This window comes from Melopsittacus undulatus (assembly GCF_012275295.1).
Source record: "Melopsittacus undulatus isolate bMelUnd1 chromosome W unlocalized genomic scaffold, bMelUnd1.mat.Z SUPER_W_unloc_4, whole genome shotgun sequence".
NCBI lineage: Eukaryota > Metazoa > Chordata > Aves > Psittaciformes > Psittaculidae > Melopsittacus > Melopsittacus undulatus.
In genome coordinates, this window is record NW_022993946.1 from 1,815,723 (window position 1) to 1,841,273 (window position 25,551).

The 25,551-nt window shown below is 43.2% G+C and overlaps 1 protein-coding gene across 4 annotated transcripts in view; it reads left to right on the plus strand.

Moving 5' to 3' along the window:
- The window catches only part of LOC117438279 (unconventional prefoldin RPB5 interactor 1-like), a 103,566-nt gene that overhangs the window by 73,545 nt on the left and 4,470 nt on the right, over nt 1-25,551 (plus strand). For 2 of the 4 annotated variants that reach the window (XM_034073808.1, XM_034073811.1), the window contains exons 7-11: nt 9,506-9,767; nt 10,242-10,506; nt 11,059-11,201; nt 13,017-13,275; nt 15,525-16,358. In XM_034073808.1, coding sequence (XP_033929699.1) covers nt 9,506-9,767; nt 10,242-10,506; nt 11,059-11,201; nt 13,017-13,275; nt 15,525-15,713 — 1,118 coding nt within the window. In that variant the 3' untranslated portion in view covers nt 15,714-16,358. Of the gene's footprint in view, nt 1-9,505; nt 9,768-10,241; nt 10,507-11,058; nt 11,202-13,016; nt 13,276-15,524; nt 16,359-25,551 lie in introns of those variants that run through there. The other 2 variants (XM_034073809.1, XM_034073810.1) reach the window with 2 other exon arrangements.

The window sequence follows — 25,551 nt, forward strand, 5'->3', positions numbered from 1 at the left end:
GAAGGAATGCCGTTCAGAGGGACCTTGACATGCTTGTGAGGTGGGCTGATGCCAGCCTCATGAAGTTTAACCACACCAAGTGTAAGGTCCTACACCTGGGTTAGAGCAATTCCAGGCACAGCTACAGGTTGGGCAAAAAGGAAATTCAGTGCAGCCCTGCAGAGAAGGACTTGGGGGTGTTGGTCGATGAGAAAATGAACATGAGCCGCCTGCAGTGTGTGCTTGCAGCCCAGAAAGTCAACTGTATTCTGGGCTGTATCAAAGAAGCATGACCAGCAGGTTGAAGGAGGTGATCCTTCCTCTCTACTCTGCTCACGTGAGACCTCCCTTGGAGTCCTGTGTGCAGTTCTGGTGTCATCAACATAAAAAGGACATGGAACTGTTGGAACAAGTCCAGAGGAGGGCCATGAGGATGATCAGGGGACTGGAGCACCTTCCATATGAAGACAGGCTGAGGAAGTTGGGGCTGTTCAGCGTGGCGAAGGCTGCGTGGAGACCTCATAGCAGCCTTCCAGTATCTGAAAGGGGCTTACAGGAATGCTGGGGAGGGAGTATTTGTTAGGGACTGGTTTAGTGTGAGATGTCCCTGCCCATGGCAGGGGGGTTGGAACTAGATGATCTTGAGGTCCTTTCCAACCCTAAGTATTCTATGATTCTATAAGTGTGTATCTTGAGTTACCTCTGAAGCTTTAAAGGGATTTATATTAATTAGTTCTAAAAGGCTGGGTTTTTTCATGCTTTACAGAGCGTTTTTTTTTTTTCACCAAAATAAGTGATTCTGGATTTTGGTCAGATTTTCCAGATGGCTCTGGAGATCATTTTTAGTGATCTTCACTGTAAGTTAAAAAAAAAAACAACCAAAAATGCTCTGTTCTTTAAATATAGGTGGCTTATCCCAAAATGAGCTAAAGTACAAACTAGGTTTCTTTTCCTGGTTAATAAAATGTGCTTTTAATGGGGTTGTGAGCAAATGTCACATTTATATACTGGTGTCTATCAGAGCAAATAGAAGTCTACTGTTTGGCAAAGAGGTAAAAAATCACACGTTGTAATTAAAGTGTCGTAGGATCAGTGTCTCCCGCTTTGTCAATAAACATCTCTGCTTTCCCTTGGTATGTCTCTAACATAGAATCATAGAATACTTAGGGTTGGAAAGGACCTTAAGATAATCTAGTTCCAACCCCCCTGCCTTGGGCAGGGACACCTCACACTAAACCATATCACCCAAGGCTTCGTCCAACCTGGCCTTGAACACCGCCAAGGATGGAGCTTTCACAACCTCCCTGGGCAACCCATTCCAGTACCTCACCACCCTAACAGTAAAGAATTTTTTCTTATATCCAATCTAAACCTCTGCTGTTTAAGTTTTAACTTGTTACCCCTTGTCCTATCACTACAGTCCCTTGTGAAGAGTCCTTCACCAGCATCCCTGTAGGCCCCTTTCAGATACTGGAAGGCTAGTATGAAGTCTCCACACAGCCTTCTCTTCTCCAGGCTGAACAGCCCCAACTTCCTTAGCCTATCTTCATATGAGAGGTGCTCCACTCCCCTGATCATCCTCATGGCCCTCCTCTAGACTTGTTCCAACAGTTCCATGCCCTTTTTATGTTGAGGACACCAGAACAGTACACAACACTCCAAGAGAGTTCTCATAATAAGCTAGTTGTTCAGCAATGTCACAAAAAGATTCTTCAAAAAAGTTACTTCATTAGTAGTGTAAGAAATGTAAGACAGCACAGCAATCTAAAGTCAAACTTGGCTGGAAAATGCTTTGGGAAAAGCATCCTCTCTTCTTTAATACCTATCACTACATAGGCATGTTCCATAATGTCATGGTTTAAACTAAATCTGCACAGTTCCCCCTTTGTTTCCCCTCCCCCCCCCCACCTTCCGACTCACGGAGGGATGGGAAGGAGAGCCAGAGGAATACAACTCCCACGGATTGAGGTAAAATCAGTCCAGCAATCAAGGTATAACAGAAATAACTACCGGTACCAATAACAAATCAATGTTAGAGGAGACAAACAGGGAGAGAGAATACGATACCACCCGCTGCCAGGAGGCCAGCCCGATGAGAGAGAGCTCCCCCCTCCCCTCCTGGCCAGCTTCCAGTTGCCTCCCCGAGCCCAGCCCGGAGTGTTAACCCCTTCCCTTCCGGCCAGCTTCCAGTCCCCTCCCCGAGCAGGACGTGCTGTGGTATGGAATACCTCCCCGACTAGCCCAGACCAGGCGCTCTATCTCTCCCTCCTCCCTGGCAGAGCATGAGCTACTGCTGAACCCATGACACATTATCCACCCCTTATTCCATACCATTCATGTCATGCTCAGATCCCACATTTTCAATATACCATTATATAGATACATATATATATATACATCTGCATACACACAGACAGAGAGAAAGAAATCATTTCTTAATACATGGACCAATCCCTATAATGCAATTGAGTCCATTTGGTCCATGATGTTAAGTTTGTAATAGTCTTTTGTAGCAGGAGAGTCTGTGTGCAGTGCTGTATTGTTGCCTGCTGATGTTGATCATCCCTTTACTGCAGAACTCATCTGGTTCTATCAAAGTTCATTCTCTGTTGGGACGATGGTTAGAGGGAAGTCAGGGCCAGTTGCTGGTGACCTGAAGACATCTAGTTGATGGACTATAAAAATATTACACAGCAAGCAACAACATATAATTAAGTTCATTGGCTGTTTTCCCCTAAAATCAAATCCCCTTGAGGTATACATCGGACTTCCCCATCTTCCTGCATTACCCACCAAGTATATCTGGGTCCTTGAGCAAAAGCAATCCCACGAGTGGGTTTGCCTTGGCCTGAAACAGGAGTAACCCAGAATGTCTTCCCTAGCAAATTTCTCATGTGCACTACAGGAACCTTGTCCCCCTCTACAATATGTAAAAGTTCTGACTGGGCTGGGCCAGCCCTGTTAGCAGATCCTCTGGTGTTGACCAGCCAGGTGGCCTTTGGTAAATGTGTATCCCAATGCTTGAAAGTTCCCCCACCCATTGCTCTCAGTGTAGTTTTTAACAGCCCATTGTACCGTTCAATTTTCCCAGAGGCTGGTGCATGGCAGGGGATGTGATATACCCACTCAATGCCATGTTCTTTGGCCCAAGTGCCTATAAGGTTGTTCCGAAAATGAGTCCCATTGTCTGACTCAATTCTCTCTGGGGTGCCGTGTCGCCACAAAATCTGGTTCTCAAGGCCCAGGATAGTGTTCCAGGCAGTGGCGTGGGGCACAGCATATGTTTCCAGCCATCCTGTGGTTGTTTCCACCATGGTAAGCACATAGCGCTTGCCTTGGTGGGTTGGGGGGAGTGTGATATAGTCAATTTGCCAGGCCTCCCCTTATTTATACTTCAGCCATTGTCCTCCATACCAAAGAGTTTTTAACCGTTTAGCTTGTTTAATTGCAGCACATGTCTCACACTCATGAATAACCTGGGCGATAGTGTCCATTGTTAAGTCCACCCCTCGATCACGAGCCCATTTGTACGTTGCGTCTCTGCCCTGATGGCCTGAAGTGTCATGGGCCCACTGGGCCAAAAATAATTCGCCTTTATGTTGCCAATTGAAGTCCATCTGAGCTACTTCAATCTTAGTAGCTTTATCCACTTGTTGGTTATTGTGGTGTTCCTCAGTGGCCCGACTCTTAGGTATGTGGGCATCTACATGGCATACCCTCACCACCGGCTTCTGCACCCAGGCAGCGATATCTTGCCATAATGCAGCAGCCCAGATGGGTTTACCTCTGCGTTGCCAGTTGCTCTGCTTCCGTTGCTGCAACCACCCCCACAGGGCATTTGCCACCATCCATGAATCAGTATAAAGATAGAGTACTGGCCACCTTTCTCACTCAGCAATGTCCAGGGCCAGCTGGATGGCTTTCACCTTGGCAAACTGACTGGATTCACCCTCTCCTTCAGCAGTTTCAGCAACTTGTCGCTGAGGACTCCATACAGCTGCCTTCCATCTCCGATGCTTTCCCACAATACGGCAGGACCCATCAGTGAACAAGGCATACTGCTTTTCACTTTCTGACAATTTATTATATGGTGATGCCTCTTCGGCACGCATCACCTCCTCCTCTGGTGACATTCCAAAATCTTTGCCCTCTGGCCAGTCCATGATGACTTCCAGAATTCCTGGAGGACTGGGATTTCCTATCCGAGCTTGTTGTGTAATTAGTGCAGCCCATTTACTCCAAGTAGCATCATTTGCATGATGTGTAGAGGAGACCCTGCCTTTGAACATCCAGCCCAGCAATGGCAAGCGGGGTGCGAAAAGGAGCTGTGCTTCAGTGCCAATCACTTCCGAAGCAGCTCGAACCCCTTCATAAGCTGCCAATATCTCTTTCTCCGTTGGGGTGTAGCTGGCCTCCGAGCCTTTGTATCCTCGACTCCAAAAACCAAGGGGTCGACCTCGAGTCTCCCCTGGAGTTTTCTGCCAGAGGCTCCAGGTAGGACCATTCTCCCCAGCTGCGGTGTACAGTACATTTTTCACATCTGGACCGGTCCGGACTGGTCCAAGGGCCACTGATTGAACTATCTCTCCTTTAATTTGCTCGAAGGCTTGTTGTTGCTCAGGACCCCATTTGAAATAATTCTTTTTCCGGGTCACATGATAGAGAGGGCTTACGATTGAACTGTAATTTGGAATGTGCATTCTCCAGAACCCCACAGCACCCAAGAAAGCTTGTGTTTCTTTCTTATCAGTTGGTGGAGACATTGCTGTTATCTTATTGATTACTTCTGTAGGGATATGTCTACGTCCATCTTGCCATTTTATTCCCAAAAGTTGAATTTCCCGTGCAGGTCCCTTGACTTTACTCCGTTTTATGGCAAAACCAGCTTTCAGCAGGATTTGGATTATTTCCCTCCCTTTCTCAAAAACTTCTTCTGCTGTATCACCCCACACAATAATGTCATCGATGTATTGCAAGTGTTCTGGAGCTTGCCCCTGTTCCAGTGCAGTCTGGATCAGTCTGTGGCAGATGGTGGGGCTGTGATTCCACCCCAGGGGCAGTCGGTTCCAAGTGAACTGGACACCCCTCCAAGTAAAAGCGAACTGTGGCCTGCACTCTGCTGACAAAGGAATTGAGAAAAATGCATTGGCAATATCAATCGTGGCATACCACTTGGCTGCCTTTGACTCTAATTCATACTGCAGCTCTAACATGTCCGGCACGGCAGCACTCAATGGTGGTGTGACTTCATTCAGGCCACGATAGTCTACTGTTAGTCTCCACTCTTCGCTAGACTTTCGCACTGGCCATATGGGGCTATAAAAAGGTGAGTGGGTCCTGCTGATCACTCTCTGCCTCCCTAGTCTATGGATCAGATTATGGATGGGAATCAGGGAGTCTCGGTTGGTGCGATATTGCTGCCGGTGCACTGTTGTGGTTGTGATTGGCACTTGTTCTTTGACCTTCAGCAACCCCACAACAGAAGGATGTTCTGAAAGACCAGGCAAATTGAACAGCTCCTTAATTTCCTGTCACCAAGGCAGCTATACTAAAAGCCCATCGGTACCCTTTTGGGTCTTTGAAGTACCCTCTCCTGAGGTAGTCCATGCCGAGGATGCATGGAGCCTCTGGACCAGTCACAATGGGGTGCTTCTGCCATTTCTTCCCAGTCAGGCTAATTTCAGGCTCTAGTACAGTCAACTCTTGGGACCCTCCTGTCACTCCAGAAATATAGATGGGTTCCACCCCTTGACAGTTTGATGGCATCAGGGTACACTGTGCACCAGTATCAACTAGAGAGTTATACTTCTGTGGGGCCGATGTGCCAGGCCATTTGATCCACACAGTCCAGTAAATACGATTGTCCCCTACCTCCACCTGGCTGGAGGCAGGGCCCCTCTAATAGTCATCGTCGTCACAATCTTGGACACCTAAGTCGTGTTGAGGGGGATTATTCTTCTTTATCACAGGAGCTGGAGTTAAATCAGCTCTTTCGCTCCATCTGGGAACCTGTTCACCAGAGACTGAAGCTGCAGCTCTCATGGGGCAATCAGTCATGGCCCTTGCTCCTCTCTTCAATTCACTCACACGTTCCTCCAAGGCTGAAGTAGGTTTTCCATCCCACTTTGTCATGTCTTCTCCGTGATCCCGCAGGGAAAACCATAGGGTGGCCCGTGGTGTGTATCTTATATATTTTCTCTCTCGAGCAATAGGACGCCTTTTTTTAATAGCTGAAACGCGTGTTGGCACACGTGAGGAGCTAGATAAATCAGACAGATCGTTCCTCAACTGTTTGAGATCATGAGACAGTTTTTCCACAGCTGAGATGATGGAAGGGGTAAGATTGTCTTCGAATTCTCGGAGTTTATGAACCATTTCATCCGCTGTTAGTGGTGCTATGTCATTCCAGGTTACCGTTGCCAATGGATGGGCATATGACGACAGTGTGTTTCGTGTAAGTTTTCGCCACATGGGTCGAGTGCATTCGACTTCATCTGTGTCTATGGGTACATTCCCATTATTCGGCTTGGTGTGGTAGATTATCTCTACAATAGCTGATTCCCTCAGGGACTGGATACCTTTGTCTATAGTAGTCCACTTGGCCGAACGACTCATAACATCATCCTTGTACGGGAACCTCTCTTTCACAGCTGCCAAAAGCCGTCTCCAAAGACTGAGGGACTTTATCTCTCTTGCAATTGCTTTGTCAATTCCCCCTTCTCTAGCAAGTGATCCCAGCTGCTTGGCTTCTGTACCTGCTAGTTCGTGACCATCGGCCCCATTATCCCAGTATCGGAGCAGCCAGGTGATGATGTGCTCCCCTGATTGACGGGTGAAATCTTTTTGCATATTCTGCAGCTCAGTTGAGGTCCGAGATCGAGAAGTCACCTCTTCTTCTTCGTCGTGTGATGATGACCCCTGATCAGATAGTAGACCAGGTAGTGGATGCATAGTTTCTTCATCCTGCCTCTTCCTTCTTGCCTCCTTTCTGTTTTTTCTCTTGTGTACAGGAGCAACCGATATTGGTACGAATTGGTCCTCTAGTTCAGATGCAGTGATTATCACTGTAGTTTGAGTAGCAACTGTGCTTGTTGCTGGGGTAGCTGCACTGTCTGTCGCAGTCGAGGGTTGAATAGCCGCTGTACTCGTTACTGGGGTAGCTGCACTGTCTGTCAGAGCTGAAGTTTGGGTAGCAACTGTACTTGCCGCTGGGGATGGTGCAGCTGCTGTACTTGGAGTTGGAACAGCTGCGCTGACTTCTGTGTTGCTCTCAGATCCAGGGACATTTTTTTCCTTTTGAAGGTGTTGGATAGTGTCGATCAAGGCCCTATAGGCATAGGCCAAGCCCCAGCCCGTTGCTGTAATTTGTCCATCTCTGGTATGGCCAGGACGACAACACACCTCATTTAGGTGTTTGACTAATTCTTCCGGATTCTTCACTTGTTCAGGAGTAAAATTCCAAAGTACTGGAGGGGCCCACTGACCTAGATGCTTGCCCATACTATCCCACACACCCTGCCACTCATGACTGTCCAGCCTCTGGGAAGATCTCCTGGTCCTCCTATTTCATCGTTTAACCCCAATACAGGACCAGACCTGACTCCGCTTAACTCTTGAAATCAGATGAAATAACTGTGAGCAAAACACACTCTGTATGCGTGCTACTATGGTGATCCCCATCACAATCAGCATACAAGTCTCAACAGTATTAAAAGACCATGCAAAAACTTCAAAACCCTCAAATGATGTTGTAGACCATCTGGAGAGAACACTGGGAGGATAGAATGTCTCCTTCACAGGTTGACCACCCGAGAAGGAGAAAAAAAATGTGAAATTCCTAAGCACATCTATTATATACCTCCCAAAATATAAAGTTGGTGACCATACCGGGAGCATAAACCAGATCAGTTTCATGATCAATGCTTCTATTGTATTACAAGTCATTAACATAAAGTACAATGAGACCAGAACCTTAGCCCAAACCCCATACTTGATAAACACTAACACAGCTAATATATATGAAAAGTAATTGGTAAAATCCTGAAACTGTGAGTTCAAGAGAAACAACTGTGAGAGCCAATAAAACAGCATTGTGACAAATGACTATAAATCCTGTCAGATTTTTTGTTATTTCGTGGGTTCGTGCCCCACGTTGGGCACCAAAAACTGTCGTGGTTTAAACTAAATCTGCACAGTTCCCCCTTTGTTTCCCCTCCCCCCCCCTCACCTTCCCACTCCCAGAGGGATGGGAAGGAGAGCCAGAGGAATACAACTCCCACGGATTGAGGTAAAATCAGTCCAGCAATCAAGGTATAACAGAAATAACTACCAGTACCAATAACAAATCAATGTTAGAGGAGACAAACAGGGAGAGAGAATACGATACCACCCGCTGCCAGGAGGCCAGCCCGATGAGAGAGCTCCCCCCTCCCCTCCTGGCCAGCTTCCAGTTGCCTCCCCGAGCCCAGCCCGGAGTGTTAACCCCTTCCCTTCCGGCCAGCTTCCAGTCCCCTCCCCGAGCAGGACGTGCTGTGGTATGGAATACCTCCCCGACTAGCCCAGACCAGGCGCTCTATCTCTCCCTCCTCCCTGGCAGAGCATGAGTTACTGCTGAACCCATGACACATAAAAAGCGTTGATCAAGATTAAATCCTTCAGATTCATACATGAGTGAAACCGTAAGTTTTGCCTCACAACTGCCTTTGCGTCCTGTGTTATATAGATGAGTCCTGGTACATCTGCATACATACATATGTGTATGTATTTACATACACACACATTATACAAATATTTAAAATTAAAGCTAATTACTTGAATGAGGAAACATTCCCTCAATTAGGATTTAGCAGTTTAAATATTTGACAAGCAAGATTTCTAGATCACAGCTTTGCCCTTTGTGTGGCTTAAGATTGTTCTATTTTGGTTTTAATATTTTGGTTTATTAAACTTTAAAGTGAAAAAAAAAATCAAAACACAACAACATACAGGAACATAAGGAAGTAACCACAACACTGAATAATCAAGAAATCAATAAACAATTCAGTATGTCTTTGGTGTTCAAATGACCTTCCTAAATTATAAGCTAATACAGTGTACGCAATACAAAATTTTTAGCTAGCTGATGTGCCAAGTAAATCAGTAAATTTGAGTAGGCTGGTAAATTTTTATTTAATCTTCTTAACTGGTTTGATAGGTTAACTCTAAAGATCATTGAATCACTCAGACATTAATTCAGGAAAAGCTAAATAAAAGACAGCACTTAGAAAGTAATATGCATTTAGAGAAAATATTATCCAGAGACCATTAGGGTATTTTCCTGTGCTGGTGCTCTGGTTCATTGACAGTTTTACTTAAACAGGTAAACAATAATTTGAAATAGAAAATGTTTTACCCATATCCTTTAATTCCCTTGTGGGTTTTCCCCACTCCCCCAGTACTTTTTGTTGGCTTTTTTTGTTTGTTTGTTTTTTGGGTTTTTTTTCAATTGCTTTAGTAATTGCATTTTTTTTTTGTTGCTGTTACACAGAAAAATATGGAACTGCTCACAAAGCTCACTCAAAGCCAAAATTATCAAATGTTTTTGAAGTGGATTTTCCAATGAATGGAAGTGATACAAAATTCATGGGCCATTTTCAGTCAGAGGAGGAACTGTGGGCCCACTTGGAAGAGCTTGAGAGACAAGAGCTTCTTGGTGAACTCGACAGGTACAGTGCTGCAGTAGCACTGTCATGTTTGGAGCTCAGAAAGCTACAGGCGTGTGATTCTGTTTGTACACAAAGGATCTTGCAGTGAGTGCAAATATCTGACTAGGCTGATGCAGTTAAAATTATAATAGGTGGAAGAAGGGTGGAACATGAATAAAACATGCATTGCGAGGCCAAAGGTGCTAAAACCTACCTCTGTTGTGCAACCATGGCAATCCAGCAGTATAGTATTTTTTCTTTAGGATGATAAAAAAGGGGGAAGTAAAATCCATTGTTTGCAATGTAGGAGTTAACACATTTAGTATTTAACGGTATCCTGAGATCTGTTCTGATACTAAAGCAATACATATATCATTAGCCAGAATGTCACAGTTTTGGTATTTCCAATTGACATGGGAAGGACATATTCTTATAGAGTATAGAAAAGGTTTCACCATCTGGCTAAAAATACAGTAACTGGCTAAAGAAAGTTACGTACAGGCTTGTTCATTATTTTATATGCCTGTGTCTCTCGAGTATGAATTACCTCAGTTCAGTTGGATATTTTTCATTTCATAGGATGCCTAATACAGTTGAGACAAATGAAGAAGATACAAGCTCCTCTGAAGAGAAAGAAGATAAGAGGACAGATCTGAATGGGATGTATAGAGCAGAAGACTGTATTACTCAGGGTGACTTCCATAAAGAAGTAACAAATTCAGACTTGTTTGGTGGCCAAGTTAACGGCTCTACTTTTTATCACAGTGATGATGAAGATGACATAGATATTGGAGATAACTCTGTTCCAACTATTTTTTTCTCTCACACTGTCGAACCTAAAAGGGTTTGTACTTTATTATTTTTATCTCCTTAAGAGATTGGATAAAATTGGATAGAAAATTTTAGATAATGTAGATAATGTAGAATAATAATTATAGGTGACATGTTGGATTTTTTTCAAGGGCTTGAAACCCAATGTTTAAAACTGCAGTTTCAAATATGGCATTAAAAAAATGATCTTCAAATGTATACTTTATTGTCCTGGCTTCCGGCTGTTGTAAAAGGTAGTATCCTGTCTAGGAGTTTTTAAAATTACTTTTTACTGGACTTGAAATTAACTGTTGAACAGCTCAGCTGTTGAGCAGAGTTTGAATAAGCAGATTTTCATGTATTATATGCAAAATCTGTGCATATTAGTGCAAAGAAATGCCCCAGTCTAGTGCAAGTGGTAAAGAATAAACAACTCACACTGTGAATGTTACCATTCTTACGTTTAACTTGTCTATGCTTCATAATTCTCAACTGCTTGAATAGGAAAATGTCAGAAGTCAGTTGATCTGCAGCCCAGTGATTGTTGATTTTATTGTCAAGACCATCATTTGTGTTCAATTTTCAGGTAAGAATAAACACAGGAAAAAATACTACTTTGAAATTCAGTGAAAAGAAAGAAGAGGCCAAGCGTAAAAGGCAGAACAGCAGTGGCATTGGCCATGCAACTCCAGAACTGCCTAACATCAAAACCCCAGCAGACTTTTACCGGTGTGTGAGATTTCCCCTCAGCAGCCCTTCTCTTTTCATTTCTGTTCACCTATAGTATGAAACAGAGCCTACTTTTTCCTGAAAGAAATGGCTGGAAATGAGTTTACTACTTAAAAATGAGTTTGTGGCTGTAAGAGTGACAGAGCACTGGAACAGGTTGCCCGGGGGGGTTGTGGAGTCTCCTATGTTGGAGATATTCAAGGCCCACCTGGACAAGTTCCTGTGTGATGTACTCTAGGTTACCCTGCTCTTGCGGGGGGGTTGGACTAGATGATCTTTTGAGGTCCCTTCCAACCCTTGGGATTCTGTGATTCCACATGGTGCCACACTTTCATATCCACAAAACATTTCTAAGCTTAAAATTTCCTTTTCCAACTAGCAATTCATCATTCATCTACTTTTTCAGACTACCTGAAATTGAGGTAAATTTGCCAGTACATATCATCTGGATAAAGGGATACAGCAGTGATGTTATATGTTCCGGTTAATTACATGTCTTTTGCTTCTGTGTTTGTTTTCAGGCATAACTGACCAGATCTATCCCTTATAATACTCCTTCTTTACCAGTTACTAATTGCTGGGTTTTGTCTCTTCCTTCCAGTATCTTCAGAATATACTCAGGTCTCTGTTGGCATAGTTTGTCTTGCATTTATTCTCCCTGACTTTAGTCATTCTCTCTATTCTTTGTAAAAAAAAGTGCTCACCTGTAGAACACTCTCAGTCAGAGAGCTTGAAAAATGCTTTTGGGCATAGAGGACTCTATAAATACAAAACTAAGGTGATGGGAGAGTAAAACCAAGTATTTAGGTTTGTAAAGATGAACACAGACACCTATTAGTTTGGTTAATTAAGTTCTTGTGAAAATCACACTGCATTTTTATGTTGATGTATTCAGGCACCTAAATATCTTAAAAAATGTGTCACAAAGCGGGAAAAGTTAAAACCCATCCTGTAATTACATCTTCTGGGAGTGAAGATGAGGTAAAGGACTCTTCCATGGTGCTCTCCCAGAGCTCTGCAAAGGAACCCCATCTTCTGTAGAGAGATGCAGGTGTTCCAGGAGTGCCTGATGAATAAAGCTGTTAAGAAACAAGTAACACCCTTAAAACTCATCCAGTTGTTGGGCTCCTCCTTCATGAGTTTGATAAAGTTGGCACTGTCTTCTAATGCGACTTTTTCTCCTCCACCTATCCTTGACTTCTTTAACTCATGGAGATGGAGTACAAACTGTAGGAAGAGGGCTCTTTACCAGTTTACAATCTGATAATACTTGAAAACAGTCTTCATGATGATCTGATCTTAAAAGCTGATTTTTCCCCCCTTTTTTTTTTCTGACTGAAAGCAGGAGATTATGGCACTTGTCAGGAACAAGCTTCATCCTTTCCATGTGCAATGAATGTTTCAAGCATTTGTTTTTATATTCTACACTTGACAAAGACTTAATTCTAGAAAGCCTTCCATCATTGTGATCTTCTGTTTCGCTTCACTGAAACAACTCTGACAATTGTCTAGTTTACCTTTTTTCTAACTTTGGTAACTTGCACTATTCTGTTTTCTAACACTTTTCAAAAAGCTATATGTTTTCTGCTAGAAGAGTGTACCAACTTAATGCTTGAATAAATGGCATAACAGTGTTTGCTCTGCAGAATTGATTCTTGTACATTGGTAAATAAAATGCCTCTGAAGGTACAGTATTGTAATTCTGCAGCAAAAAAAGTTGGAAAAACACATAATAATTAATTTGTACAAAAGATCACTGTAAATTTGTCATCTGATCCTGAAATGATTTATTAAAACTAACTTTTTCATTTATAGAGTCTTTGTTGATATTGTGAATGGAGAATATGTCCCTCGTAAATCAATTTTGAAGTCTCGAAGCAAAGAGAACAGTGTTTGTAGCAATACCAGTGATAACAGTGCTGCTGAGTTTGATGATAGACGAGGAGTTCAGAGGAGTATTAGTTGTGATGAAGCCACTCAGAGTGACAACAGCGAAAGCATATTGGAGGAGGAGGAGGCGGAGGGGCAGCAGCAGCTACCGAAAAAGCTTCCTTCCTCTTCAGGGACAACTGAGGTACAGTTTTTAATCAATTATTGATTGTTGGCAGGGATAAAAACAAGAAATCTAATTACTTTAGTTGCCTATACTATCAGCTTGTTTTCTTTAAAATAATTTTCTATCTCCTACCTAGTTTGCTTCAGGAGGACATTATGGGGTGATAAGTTCTGTCATACGCATCCTGGGGGCAGAGGGGAGGAGACAAGGCAGGGGCTTCCCTGGGACATAAGATTTGGCAAATTAGTCATTTTCTGGTGTGACTGAAACCAGCGTCACGTCTACTGGGTCATCCTGAAAATGTCCCTGCAGGATATATAGCAGGATTAAAAAAAAAAAAAAAAGAGAAATTTGTGCTTCATAGTTGATGAGAGGGAAGAGTTGATTGTCTGCAACCTGTGTTGTACAGCTGCCTGGCAGCTTTCCAGGTGGTGTTTTTAAGTTTTAATAGACACAAGTATCAGCTGAATTATCATTTGGACTTGCCAAAGGCAAAGGAATTGACCTGTGGAAGAAATCACTACACCTCTACTCATCCAATTCCAGACTAGGGCCATTAGTGATCCCGAGGAAATCTATTTTCGCATGTTTGGAACTTTCAGGGCTTCATCATAAAGGAAAGAGACTATACAACATAAGGGAAAATGTACAGTTGCATTAGCAACCGGGTGAGTACAAAAATTAAATATAACTGCTGCTCTGAAATTCAGAGCATTCTTAAGTATTCTTAATTTTTATTATGTAAGAACTTACACTATTTTTTTCAAGCTAGATGAAACAGTTTTCAGTAGTTTCCAATGAAATGGGCAAGTTCAATGAAAACCCTATTTTTAGAAAAATAGTTTTCTACAGTAAATTAATTCCTCATAAAAGCTATTGTTTATTATCACTTTACATACAAACAGCTACAGATAAATCGAGGCAGGATGTGATTGATGGTGAAAGATCCATCTGTAGAGTTATCACTTCATGTTGTAGACTTTCTGGAATATATTTGCTATATTTTTATAAAACATCTAAGTACACTCAGTCCATTTTCTGAATATGTCATGATTATTCTCTACAGTATAATGTGTTTTTAAGTAACTGAAGGAGAGAGAGCAAGGTACTCCAGTTAGGCATGCCTTCTTAAATGCCATTGCTGTGGTTTTGGTTGGTTTTCTGGGTGTTTGAAATGTCTGCAAAACAGTAACTTTTTTCTTTTTGCTTCTAATTTGACCACGATTCTGCTTACCTGTTTTTGAAAATCAGCGTGTTGTTAGAACAAGGCAGTTGTGTACAGGCACAGCTTTAGGCAGACTTTGGCTACTGGAGCAGAAAACAAAACCCCACTGCTTTTTTGCAGATCCTACAAGAAAAGAATGGCTGGCTTGTTTTGCTTTGTTTTTCTTGGTAACTGAGTTATGAAAAAGCAGAACTAAACATAATTAATAAATCTGGTGCATGTTCCTTTGTGCTCAGTCTGAGCGTCAAACCTTGGGTGTAAACTGCTTCCCCTTGCCCTTAGGCATTTTTAATTGCCTGTTTTTAATATATAGCAGGGTGATTTCTTCTTAAATATGTTTATGAAAAATAGTTCTGAGCTGCTTTTTTCCCAGCATTTTACAAGTATAATTTCTTAGCTAAGTTATAAAGGATTAAGTCCTATAATCAACTGCATATAAATTATAATTTTTAATCTTTAAATGTTTTTATTAAACCTTTTATAGAGAGAAATAGTTGGAAGCAAGTTTGCCTTTCTCTTAAGTATAAATTGCTTTCACCATTTTTTGATCATATTTGGTAAGGAGGAAAGAACAAACAAAACACGTGCTTGCCAATTTGTATGCAGTGTGTCAGCTTGATGAAATTAGAAGATATTAAGTCATAAAATATGATGTATGATGGAAACAATTACATGCTTCAACTTTTCAAAGTCTGCATTCTTTATCCAAAATGAAACAGTATATTACATCAGCTGTTTTATTTCTTGAGTATGTGTCAGTGAGGAAGCAAATTTCTAGATCATTTATGTGGTAGGAATGAGATGAAGTAGTACTTAAAAGATGCTGTCTTTCATTCAGTTACCTTTGAACAAGCTATATTTTGAGGTTAATTACAGTTTGATTACTTATGTAAGGAACAGTCATTGATTTAAAGATATTTCTTAACTTTTGATTAAGAGAAATAACAATCCTAATCAGGCTAATATAGGGTAATGACCTTTATGGGCATAGCTTCACATTTGCATTTTATTAGCTCATTTTGAATGTTCTCCTCTGTTGTAGGCATTTTCCGGAACTGTTATAGGAAAAGAATCTTTGTCTCCCTCCTTAATTCCCCACCCAGTCATTGCTCACCCTGTCCTGCCTACCATTCTGGAGCAGAAATCAGAGGAAGTCTTGTCCAAAGCATCAGAAGAAACTCCAAATAGGATTTCAAAATTCAAAGCTGCCAGGATGCAGCAGCCCAGCTAGGTCCTGCTCAGCCAACCAGATATATCTGGGCATATTTGTTGAGACTATGTAGAACTGTATGTGTGACATCTCACTCCCTAAAAGAGTGTCCTCTTGTTAATTTGGCATTTGTTATCCTCGAAACATTTATTGGCAAGTTTAAAAAAACAAAGGTTCAGTGTTTGAACACTTGAGTTTTCATCTCGGTGGGTTTCCCTGTGTGCTGTCACCACCTTTATGTATGTTTGCTTTACAAGAGCAGCAGTTGGGTTCTTTTTCAAAAAACTGTTCCTTGCATATGTTGTTTTTGTATTTAAACATAAATACAGGCAGTTTAGTGCCAGCTGTGATGTTCTACATACCATATGGACCATTTTAAGGAAACTTTTCACATTTCAAATAGATTCATCAGTTACATTGCATTACTTTCTTTAGCATTTTAAGACACTTGTATTCACATTGCCGTGGGGGTTGGACTAGATGATCTTTAGAGGTCCCTTCCAACCCTTGGGATTCTGTGATTCTGTAGGTTTTGCAACTAGGTGTCTGCTGAAATTTTTTTCCTTCTTTCAAACATCTCACTGTACAGATCTATAAAATGTTCATGTACATTGCAGGGAAGTTTCTTTGATGGAAAAGGGTATTTTGTAAAATTAAATTTTCAGTGAAAATGCTGTGAAAGTTGTGTGGTTCTTGTTGCTTTACTACAATTTTGGAAAGAACACGGAGATGTTTTCATTTTGAACTTGTTTTTTTAGATTTGAAGTGTTTACTACCACATGGACATAAAAGCAGTCCATTCTCTTCTGCCATTGTGTTTTAGCCCGCTGCTAAAGAATGTGCATAGAAATTGAATGCTCTTAAGGAGAGAAAATTAAACACTGACTGCAAATCTCCTAGTTCTTTTGTATACTCGGAAAACATTGTAATTGTCTTTGGAATTCCCAGAGGGAGTCAGCACTAAGGAAAAATGGCTTAATGCTTCAACTTTATTTCAAAATGCGTCAGTGCTGCAGCACTAGGGTACAGTTTCATGGATCCTTGTGTATCCTTCCACGACTGAGAGCAATCCTGCCTTCAGGAGCCCCTGCCCAGCAGCTCCTTCTCTGTCTTCTTGCCATCCCCTCCCTCATGCTGACACAGCTTTAGTCAGGGCCACCCCTTGAATTATAATAGGTGAAGGAGCTGTGCCGCAGAATGGACTCAGTCACAGATCAATATGATCAGGCAAAAAGCCATTTATTGCAAAGCATTAACTCCTTATATACTATTGATTTACACACACCTACAGCAATTTGGCATATCATGATTGGATACTTGTCTTGAAGACCCTTAGTGACTAACATATAATTGGTTAAGCACAGGTGTGAGAACTTGACCTTGAAAGCTTGCCAACAGTCCACAGTTCTCATCTCTCAGTAAATTCCAGCTTCTTCTTATCTTGCTTGCTTTAGCTTCCTCAGGCCTCTCATGGCCTTGCTGTATCTTTTGGAGTTATTCAGAGCTCATGTACCAAATATTCATTCTCCTGTGAGAACACCGTCTCCACATAGCTGGGTTTAAAAAACAAACTACTGGGTTTGGGTGTTTGGGTTTTTTTTTCAATAGTTGTGTGTGATTTTTTTAAGCTAGTGAGTTTCCTAATCTCTCAGCATGTTTGTATCAGCACAGAGTGGCAAGGGCAAGGGAAAACATTGGCAGAGGGCATGAGGAGCTGGAGTACTTTAAACTCATGTTACTCTTCAGCTGACATCATCAAACTTCAGCCTAAGAAGTGAGGCAAAAAGACCTGGGAGGTGTAAGAAAGAGTTTGCTTTTGGCTGCAGTTCTGTGGCTTTGTGAAGGGGCACCCTGAGAACCACCAACATTTGGTTTTCCAAACCTTGGCAGTCTATGAGCAGGGCATCAGCTAATGCTGTTTCCTCACCTTCCCCTAAAATAACTGCACCTTTACTCTCAGATGATAGAATAGTTTGGGTTGGAAGGGACCTCCAACCCCCCTGCAATGAGCAGGGACATCTTCAACTAGATCAGGTTGCCCAGAACCACATCCAGCTTGGCCTGGAATGTCTCCTCACAGTTAATAGTGCAGCTTTGTACATTAACACGGCGTCGCCAACTCCCCAGTTTTCATCCCTATTTTCTCTCTGTGCTTACAAGGGTTGTGGAGGCATTGGGACTTCTTTTCCTCAGGTGACCTTTACAAAAGGCTGCACTCTGATGCTCTCTGCTGCGTGTTTGGGAAGGTGGCATAGCTCCATGGGCAGAAGGTGCTGGGCAGCAGGAGGGTGAGAAGGGACCAATAACCAGGTCCCTGCCTGAGGAGCAGCCCCCAAGGCTGTGGAGCTCTGTCTTCCCATTAGACAGAGCAAACCATGATTTGCTGAAAGAAGAACTGAAGGGGAAGTTGTGTCCCTCTCTTGTGCCCAGAGCTCAGCTGAGAGGGGGAAACCTCCCTTGTAAGCAGATCCTGAGGATCACATTGAAAGTGTCAATGCTTAACTCGATTCATGCTCAAATGTGGATTTTTTTTTTAAAGCATATTTCATTAATACTAAAATAAGCTATCAATGCCAGTCCACCCTCTATTTGTGGCTAAATATTTAAAGGAGGTTATTTATATTTTCTTTAATTAATTCTTGGCTAACAAAAATAAAATTATGTCCTAGAAAATTAGAAGCTATTTTGTAACCAGAACAGTGCAACCGTAAAATATGGTTCCATGAATATGTATTTTAAATAACAAGGGGCTGAGATCCAAGACAACCAGACATGAGTAATTAGAGGGAAAAGAAGAGAGAGAGAGAAAAAAAAACCCACTTTAAAATATTTATTTAGATATCTTCTGAAATACTTCCCACTTCTATTTATTTCAACAAAACCAAATGCCCCTTATCACCATAGATCAGTTTCAAATCAAAATTAGTTCTTTGCTTGTTTTCTTCCCCACACCCCACACCCCTAATCCCTGCTCATTGGAAAAAGCAGGACAAATGCATTATGGCCTCAGTTCAGGGAAGCATCCTTACTCAGGAATGCACTCTGGCATGTGCTTGTTTCAAAGATTTTGCAAAGAAGAATAGATTTTATCACACGCTTAACTAAGCACATGAGTGTTTTCCCTTATAGGGAGCCTAAATGTGTTTGTGCCCTTTCTGCAGTATATTTATTTGTCAGAGGGTTACAGAGGGTTTGCAGCCTGGAATGGTCCTTCATATTCAGGCTCTTCATTGGGCTTTACCACTAGATTCACTGTGCAGTGCCTAGAGCAAGAAAAGATGGATGCAGGTTTCTTATAGAATGTTTGCAAATGCTGAACAAAGTTTAAATCTACCAATGTAGATAAAAATCTAAAGAGTAAGAAACTGGTCATGTGAAGGTCTGTCTCAACAAGGACTGAAAATTTGCTTTCTGTGCAACACTGAAGCCAAGTGGATACAGGTGACCACCAGTGCATGGATGAAGAAAACACCAGGATGAAGCAATGATGCCCCAGATTTGAGGCATGTAGGGTCCCTGGTGGCAAATTAATCTGTTGATATGTCTTTTTTCCCCCAGTGCTGCAGTTAGAGGTTGTATTCACCTCAGTAATAATAAGGGCACAGTTTATTGCTGAAACACCCTTGATGGCTTTTCCTGCTGCTGCAAGGGCTCCTCATCTGCTGGGGAGTGTCACTGAGGAAAGGGGTTTGGTTTTTCCTGGTGTTTCTCAAGACGTTTTGCGTGTCCTCAGCAGAAAGGATGTGGCCCATTGCTCCACAAGATGTCTTTGGTCCAAACTGAGTGTGGTGGCAGCAGCCTGCATCAACACTATATGGCCAAAAGGACAAGTCAGTGTGTCCCAGCCACGCCATGCCATGCCAGGCCATGCCATGCTGCACAGCCACCCCACACAGCCCTTTGCAGGGCCATCGTTGCATCAGTTATGCACTGCAAATTACCTGCTCCCCTTCTATTCTTCATTGGGAGTCAAACTGGCTACAAGTTAGTTGGGCAGCTGCCCTGCACCCAGAGAACAAGTTGTTTTCCATCCTGAAGCTGAAGCAGTCTGGTCTGGAAAGCTGAAGGAAACAGTGGAGGCCATTGCTGTTGTGTGTTCCCGTAGCTGGGTCTGTGCTGGTATCTGCCAGCCTGGCCTGGGCTGGTGGAGCCTGTAATGTGCGCTCAGAGGTAAACTGGATATATTTCCCTCTCTCCAGTAAGACTAGTTGCACTTAGCACTTTTCATTGCTCACTTAGAGCATCTAAAGCAGCAGATTTTTTGTATTTCAAGAGTGTCTAAACCAGCTGTTTTAGCTGTTCATTTTAACAAACTGATTTATGTTGCAAAAAACCAATCTGTGATTAAAAGAAATCAGATGTATGTATTTGGTATATATCTTTATATATACCAAAATATTTTTGTATTACAAATAGCTCCATCTAACCCACATTAACTCCATGATATGTGAATTTTGCCAACTCCTGCTGTGTCTTTTAAATCAAATCCAGTAAATCACTCTGAGTATTCTAATTTCTAAACAAACTAGTCTGCCAGCAGAAGTCCTTCAATGCTGCACAACAAATGAGGTGACCTGTGATTCTTTGCTGTGGTTCTTCCCTGTGAGGTTGGTGAGGCACTGGCACAGATTGCCCAGAGAAGCTGTGGCTGCCCCATCCTTGGTAGTGTTCAAGGCCATGTTGGACAGGGTTTGGAGCAACCTGGTCTAGTGGAAGATTTCCCTGCCCATGGCAGGGGGTGGAACTAGATGAACTTTAAGGTTCCTTCCAACCCAAACCATTTGATGACATGATGATGCAATGATGCGAGGTGCATGATGTACCGCTGCCGTGACACCGTGTGTGTCCCTAGTGTTGCATGACGTGACCCCACCCTGGGGTGAGCAGGGAGTTGTGGGAGATGTGGGGATGTGGGAGGGGGGTTAGGGTGGGTTGCGGGTCTGCAGTTCCCGGCGCGCACCAGTAGGTCGCAGTGCCGAGCAGAAGCTACAGCGGAAAGCTGGCAGTCAGCGCCGATAATTAATTATTCATTCTGTTATAGGTGGGGTGTGCAACCAGTTACAGTAACAATTACCAAGACTGGAGGGTTTCCTAGGCAACGGGGTTTCTCTCCCCCCCCCCCCCTTCATTCATGCTGTTGCAGAGAGTGTGCCTGTAAAGCATGTCATTGCTGTATTCAGAGGTTTGTTGCCCTCCTGCTGCTTTAGGTTTGAGGTTAGTTACAGCATCACAAGGTATAAAAAGCTCAGTCTGGGATTAAAGCGTGCAGGGAATGATGCCACTAAGTCCTTCCCTCTACTGTTTCACTTTTAAGTAACAAGGTTATAAAAATGCAAATTCCATCTCGGGGTTGTTAATGGCCTATACTGGGGAGAATTCCTGCAAGTTGTAAAACATTAAAAAAAAACAAAACAAAAAAAACCCAGCCCAGGTAAGGTGGCTCCTTGTGTTTTATAATACTTCTGTGGAAATTCCATTTGCAGAAAAGGGGCTCACAACCTGCTCCAGCCTTGCAGTGTTTAGTACCATAAATCAATGGGAACTGCTCCATGTAGCTAATGATAAGGTGTTATTTGTTGTTTATCCTTCTTTATGGTAATGGTTTGTGAGGAGGAGGGTGCTGTGTCCTTCCTGAAGGAGCAGGAGTAATCCTTGATATGGTAATGGAGTAACAGAAGCCACATCTATTACCAGGGATCTATAAATGATTTGCATTATTCTACACTTTTGGGTTTACTAGAGCACTTGTTTTTGGAAACTTACATCAAGCATTGTGCAAAGCTGAAAAGTGGTATTTTTCCATTCCTTCCATATGAGGCAGAGGGAATTCATTATGCAATCTCACACCAAGATGGGGAATTTTTACCCATTGAAATTTTGAAGTAAGATGATAAGCATGATTACATCAGGAACATCTGCTGGCAATGTGCACATTTCAGAAGGATGGGCTGTCAGTTAATGGGGTGACCCAGTGCATGGAGGTCCCAGTTGGTCAGTGCAGTTTGGTCTCTTTGGAAGGTTAGTGGTGATACTCAAAAAAAAAATCACCACCACCCCCAAAACCACCTCCTGATACATCATAACTCCGTTCTTGCCTGTTCTGTGTATACAGAAAAATTCACCAGCACACGGTCCACCCCTCTGGAGTTGCATCCATGGGGACTGATCACTCCCCCTGCCCCAACTTGGGTGACCAACCCCAGTTTCAAGCCATGCTGGGCTGTTGGTAGCTGATGAGGAAAGCCACTGTTGGGCTCTTTTGGGCTGGATGGGAGGTAAGGATCCTGCCAGATTAGCCCCAAGGCAGTGAGTGCAGCAGGTGTCTGCAGCCAGCCAACAAATCCCAAATAGTTTTGGGCTCACTTTCATGAGGGTGAGCAGCAGAAATTGCTTTCCCCCCTGGAGCATGAGCAGGGCTGAGCACTGCAGCTCAGGGTGATGCTGTGGGTGCTTCTCTGGGGTCTGGCATGAGCCCCTCTGCAGCCCCCCATGAGCAATGGTTTCTCCAACCCATGGCATCTTGCAGTTTCACCACAAACTGACCCAGCAATGGCCATCTTGGAGCCCCTTGGGTGCGGTGAGCAATGGGGCTGCACTGCCAGGAGGTGCCCGTGTGAGCTAACTGCAACACTTCATTTTGCATCCATGAAAATAATTTACACAAATTCCTTCAGATCTGCCTTTAAATTTTAAAGAAAGCTTTAAATTACCTCAAAATAGCTTAGTAATTATTTTAATAACTTATGTGAGCAGGAACAATACCCACAGTGTCAATTCTGGCTCACAAAATGTTTTTTTCAACTGTTACAAAGAAAACAAAAACAGTGAACAGTTCAACAGCTTAAATACAAGTGAGTGGATCTCTGGAGATTAATGTGTCTGGTGTTCCTCAGGAAAAGACTTCTGCACAATTTAACAAAGGAAATAAATTTCCTATTTTTATAATGCATGTCTCTGGTATAAATTACTAAAACCATGCTGCTTATCCTCAGTAATGTTATAGATGCAGATAATTTACTGTGACAGCCAGCATGGCTTGACTAAGGGAAAATCCTGCCTGACCAATTTGGTGGCCTTTTATGATGGGGCTACGGAAATGATGGATAGGGGCAAAGCAGTTGACGTCATCTACCTGGACTTGTGCAAAGCATTCGACACTGTCCCACACGACATCCTTGTCTCTAAATTGGAGAGACATCAATTTGATAGGTGGACCATTTGGTGGATAAAGAACTGGCTGGATGGCCACACACAAATAGTTGTAGCCAACGTCTCAATGTACATCTGGAGACAGGTAACAAGTGGTGACCCTCAGGGATCGGTGTTGGGACTGATCCTGTTCAACATCTTTGTTGGTAACATGGACAGTGGGATTGAGTGCACCCTCAGCAAGTTTGCCGATGACACCAAGCTGTGTGGTTCGGTTGATATGCTGGAGGGAAGGAATACCATTTAGAGGGACCTTGACATGCTTGCGAGGTGGGCTGATGCAAACCTCATGAAGTTTAACCATGACAAGTGCAAGGTCCTACACCTGGGTGGGAGCAATCCCAGGCACAGCCACAGGTTGGGCAAAAAGGAAATTCATGGTAGTCCTGTGGAGAAGGACTTGGGGGTGTTAGTCAATGAGAAAATGAACATGAGCCGCCTGCAGTGTGTGCTTACAGCCCAGAAAGCCAAACGTATTCTGGGTTGCATCAAAAGAAGTTTTACCAGCAGGTCAAAGGAGGTGATCCTGCCCCTCTACTCTGCTCTCGTGAGACCTCACTTGGAGTATTGTGTGCAGTTCTGGTGTCCTCAACATAAAAAGGACATGGAACTGTTGGAACAAGTCCAGAGGAGGGCCACGAGGATGATCAGGGAACTGGAGCACCTCCCATATGAAGACAGGCTGAGAAAGTTGGGGCTATTCAGCCTGGAGAAGAGAAGGCTGCGTGGAGACCTCATAGCAGCCTTCCAGTATCTGAAGGGGGCCTACAGGGATGCTGGTGAGGGACTCTTCACAAGGGACTGTAGTGATAGGACAAGGGGTAACAAGTTAAAACTTAAACAGCAGAGGTTTAGATTGGATATAAGAAAAAAAATCTTTACTGTTAGGGTGGTGAGGTACTGGAATGGGTTGCCCAGGGAGGTTGTGAAAGCTCCTTCCTCGGCGGTGTTCAAGGCCAGGTTGGATGAAGCCTTGGGCGGCATGGTTTAGTGTGAGGTGTCCCTGGCCATGGCAGGGGGTTGGAACTAGATGATCTTAAGGTCCTTTCCAACCCTAACTATTCTATGATTCTTTGATTCTATGTGTATCACATTATAAATTTATTAAAGAGATGCGATAAAATCATTATTTCCTAAGAAACAGCAACCCTTGCAATATCTTGTCAGAGAAATTGGCTGATGCAGGAGGATCATATTTAAGCCTATATTCACAGTAGCCCTTTACACATTTCATCCCCTTCCCACTCAAGTTGCATGGAGAGAGCCAGTGTTTCTGCAGCCCTTCTTTGGCCGTGGCAACAAAGTTGCCAGGGCCTGATCCATCACCCTCTGCTCCCTGGGCACCCCGTGCCCACCAGGATCAGCCCCCATCACTGCTCCCACCACCAGCCCTGCCAAGAAGTTGCCAAAATATGAAGGGAGGTTTAGGCATTTCCAACCCCATCCCCCCTCTGCCTAAAGTTTATTCTGCTTCCTAGACAACGGAAATAAATATTTAAACTGTTAAATCTGAACAAAGATAAACTCTGTGTATGGCTTCACTGGAGTCCTATAAAAATTCTTTAAAATTTCCTATTCACAGAATCACAGAATCCCAAGGGTTGGAAGGGACCTCGAAAGATCATCTAGTCCAACCCCCTGCAAGAGCAGGGAAACCTGGAGTACATCACACAGGAACTTGTCTAGGCAGGCCTTGAATATCTCCAGCGTAGGAGACTCCACAACCTCCCTGGGCAACCTGTTCCAGTGCTCTGTCACTACTCACTTAAATTTCCTGAGTGTAGCAAAAATGTCAAAGGCATGAAGCCAGAGAAGATTGAATAAAATAATACGGAAAGACAGATTAGTCATGCATAGACCCACACAGCCTTTCACCGCACACAATACCACTTTTTATTACCACTCTATCTTTACAAAGACTATGTTCAATACGTAGAGTATGATACATGGTGTCGTGGTTTAAACTAAATCTGCACAGTTCCCCCTTTGTTTCCCCCCCCCCCCCCCCCCCTTCTCACTCACGGAGGGATGGGGAGGAGAGCCAGAGGAATACAACTCCCACTGATTGAGCCCAAATCAGTCCAGCAACCAAAGCACAACAAAAAACACCACTGATACCACCAACAAATCAATGTTAGAGGAAATAAACGGGGAGAGAGAATACGATACCACCCGCTGACATGAGCCCAGTCCGGAAGAGAGAGCTAACCCCTCCCCTCCTGGCCAGCTTCCAGTTCCCTCTCCAAGCCCAGCCCGGAGGAGATTTAACCCCTTCCCTCCCGACCAGTTTCCAGTCCCCTCCCCGAGCAGGACGTGCTGTGGTATGGAATACCTCCCTGACTAGGCCAGACCAGGCGCCCTATCTCTCCCTCCTCTCTGGCAGAGCATGAGCTACTGCTGAACCAATGACACATGGTCGGTCATGTAATCTGCCTTTGATTCCAAGACTCATTTATCTGTGTCTTTTTCACAAAGACGTCGATGAGAGATTTCAGTGTTTTCAGTGCATTGTTTTATTTATCATATATACTGGCTGGTGGAAAAAAAAATAGGAATTATGTCATAGATCCTGCATAAAGTAGTTGTGTAAAAGACTGACAAAATTTGGTAAAACACAGTGGTTCAGTTCAGGCACAATCATTTTTCCCCA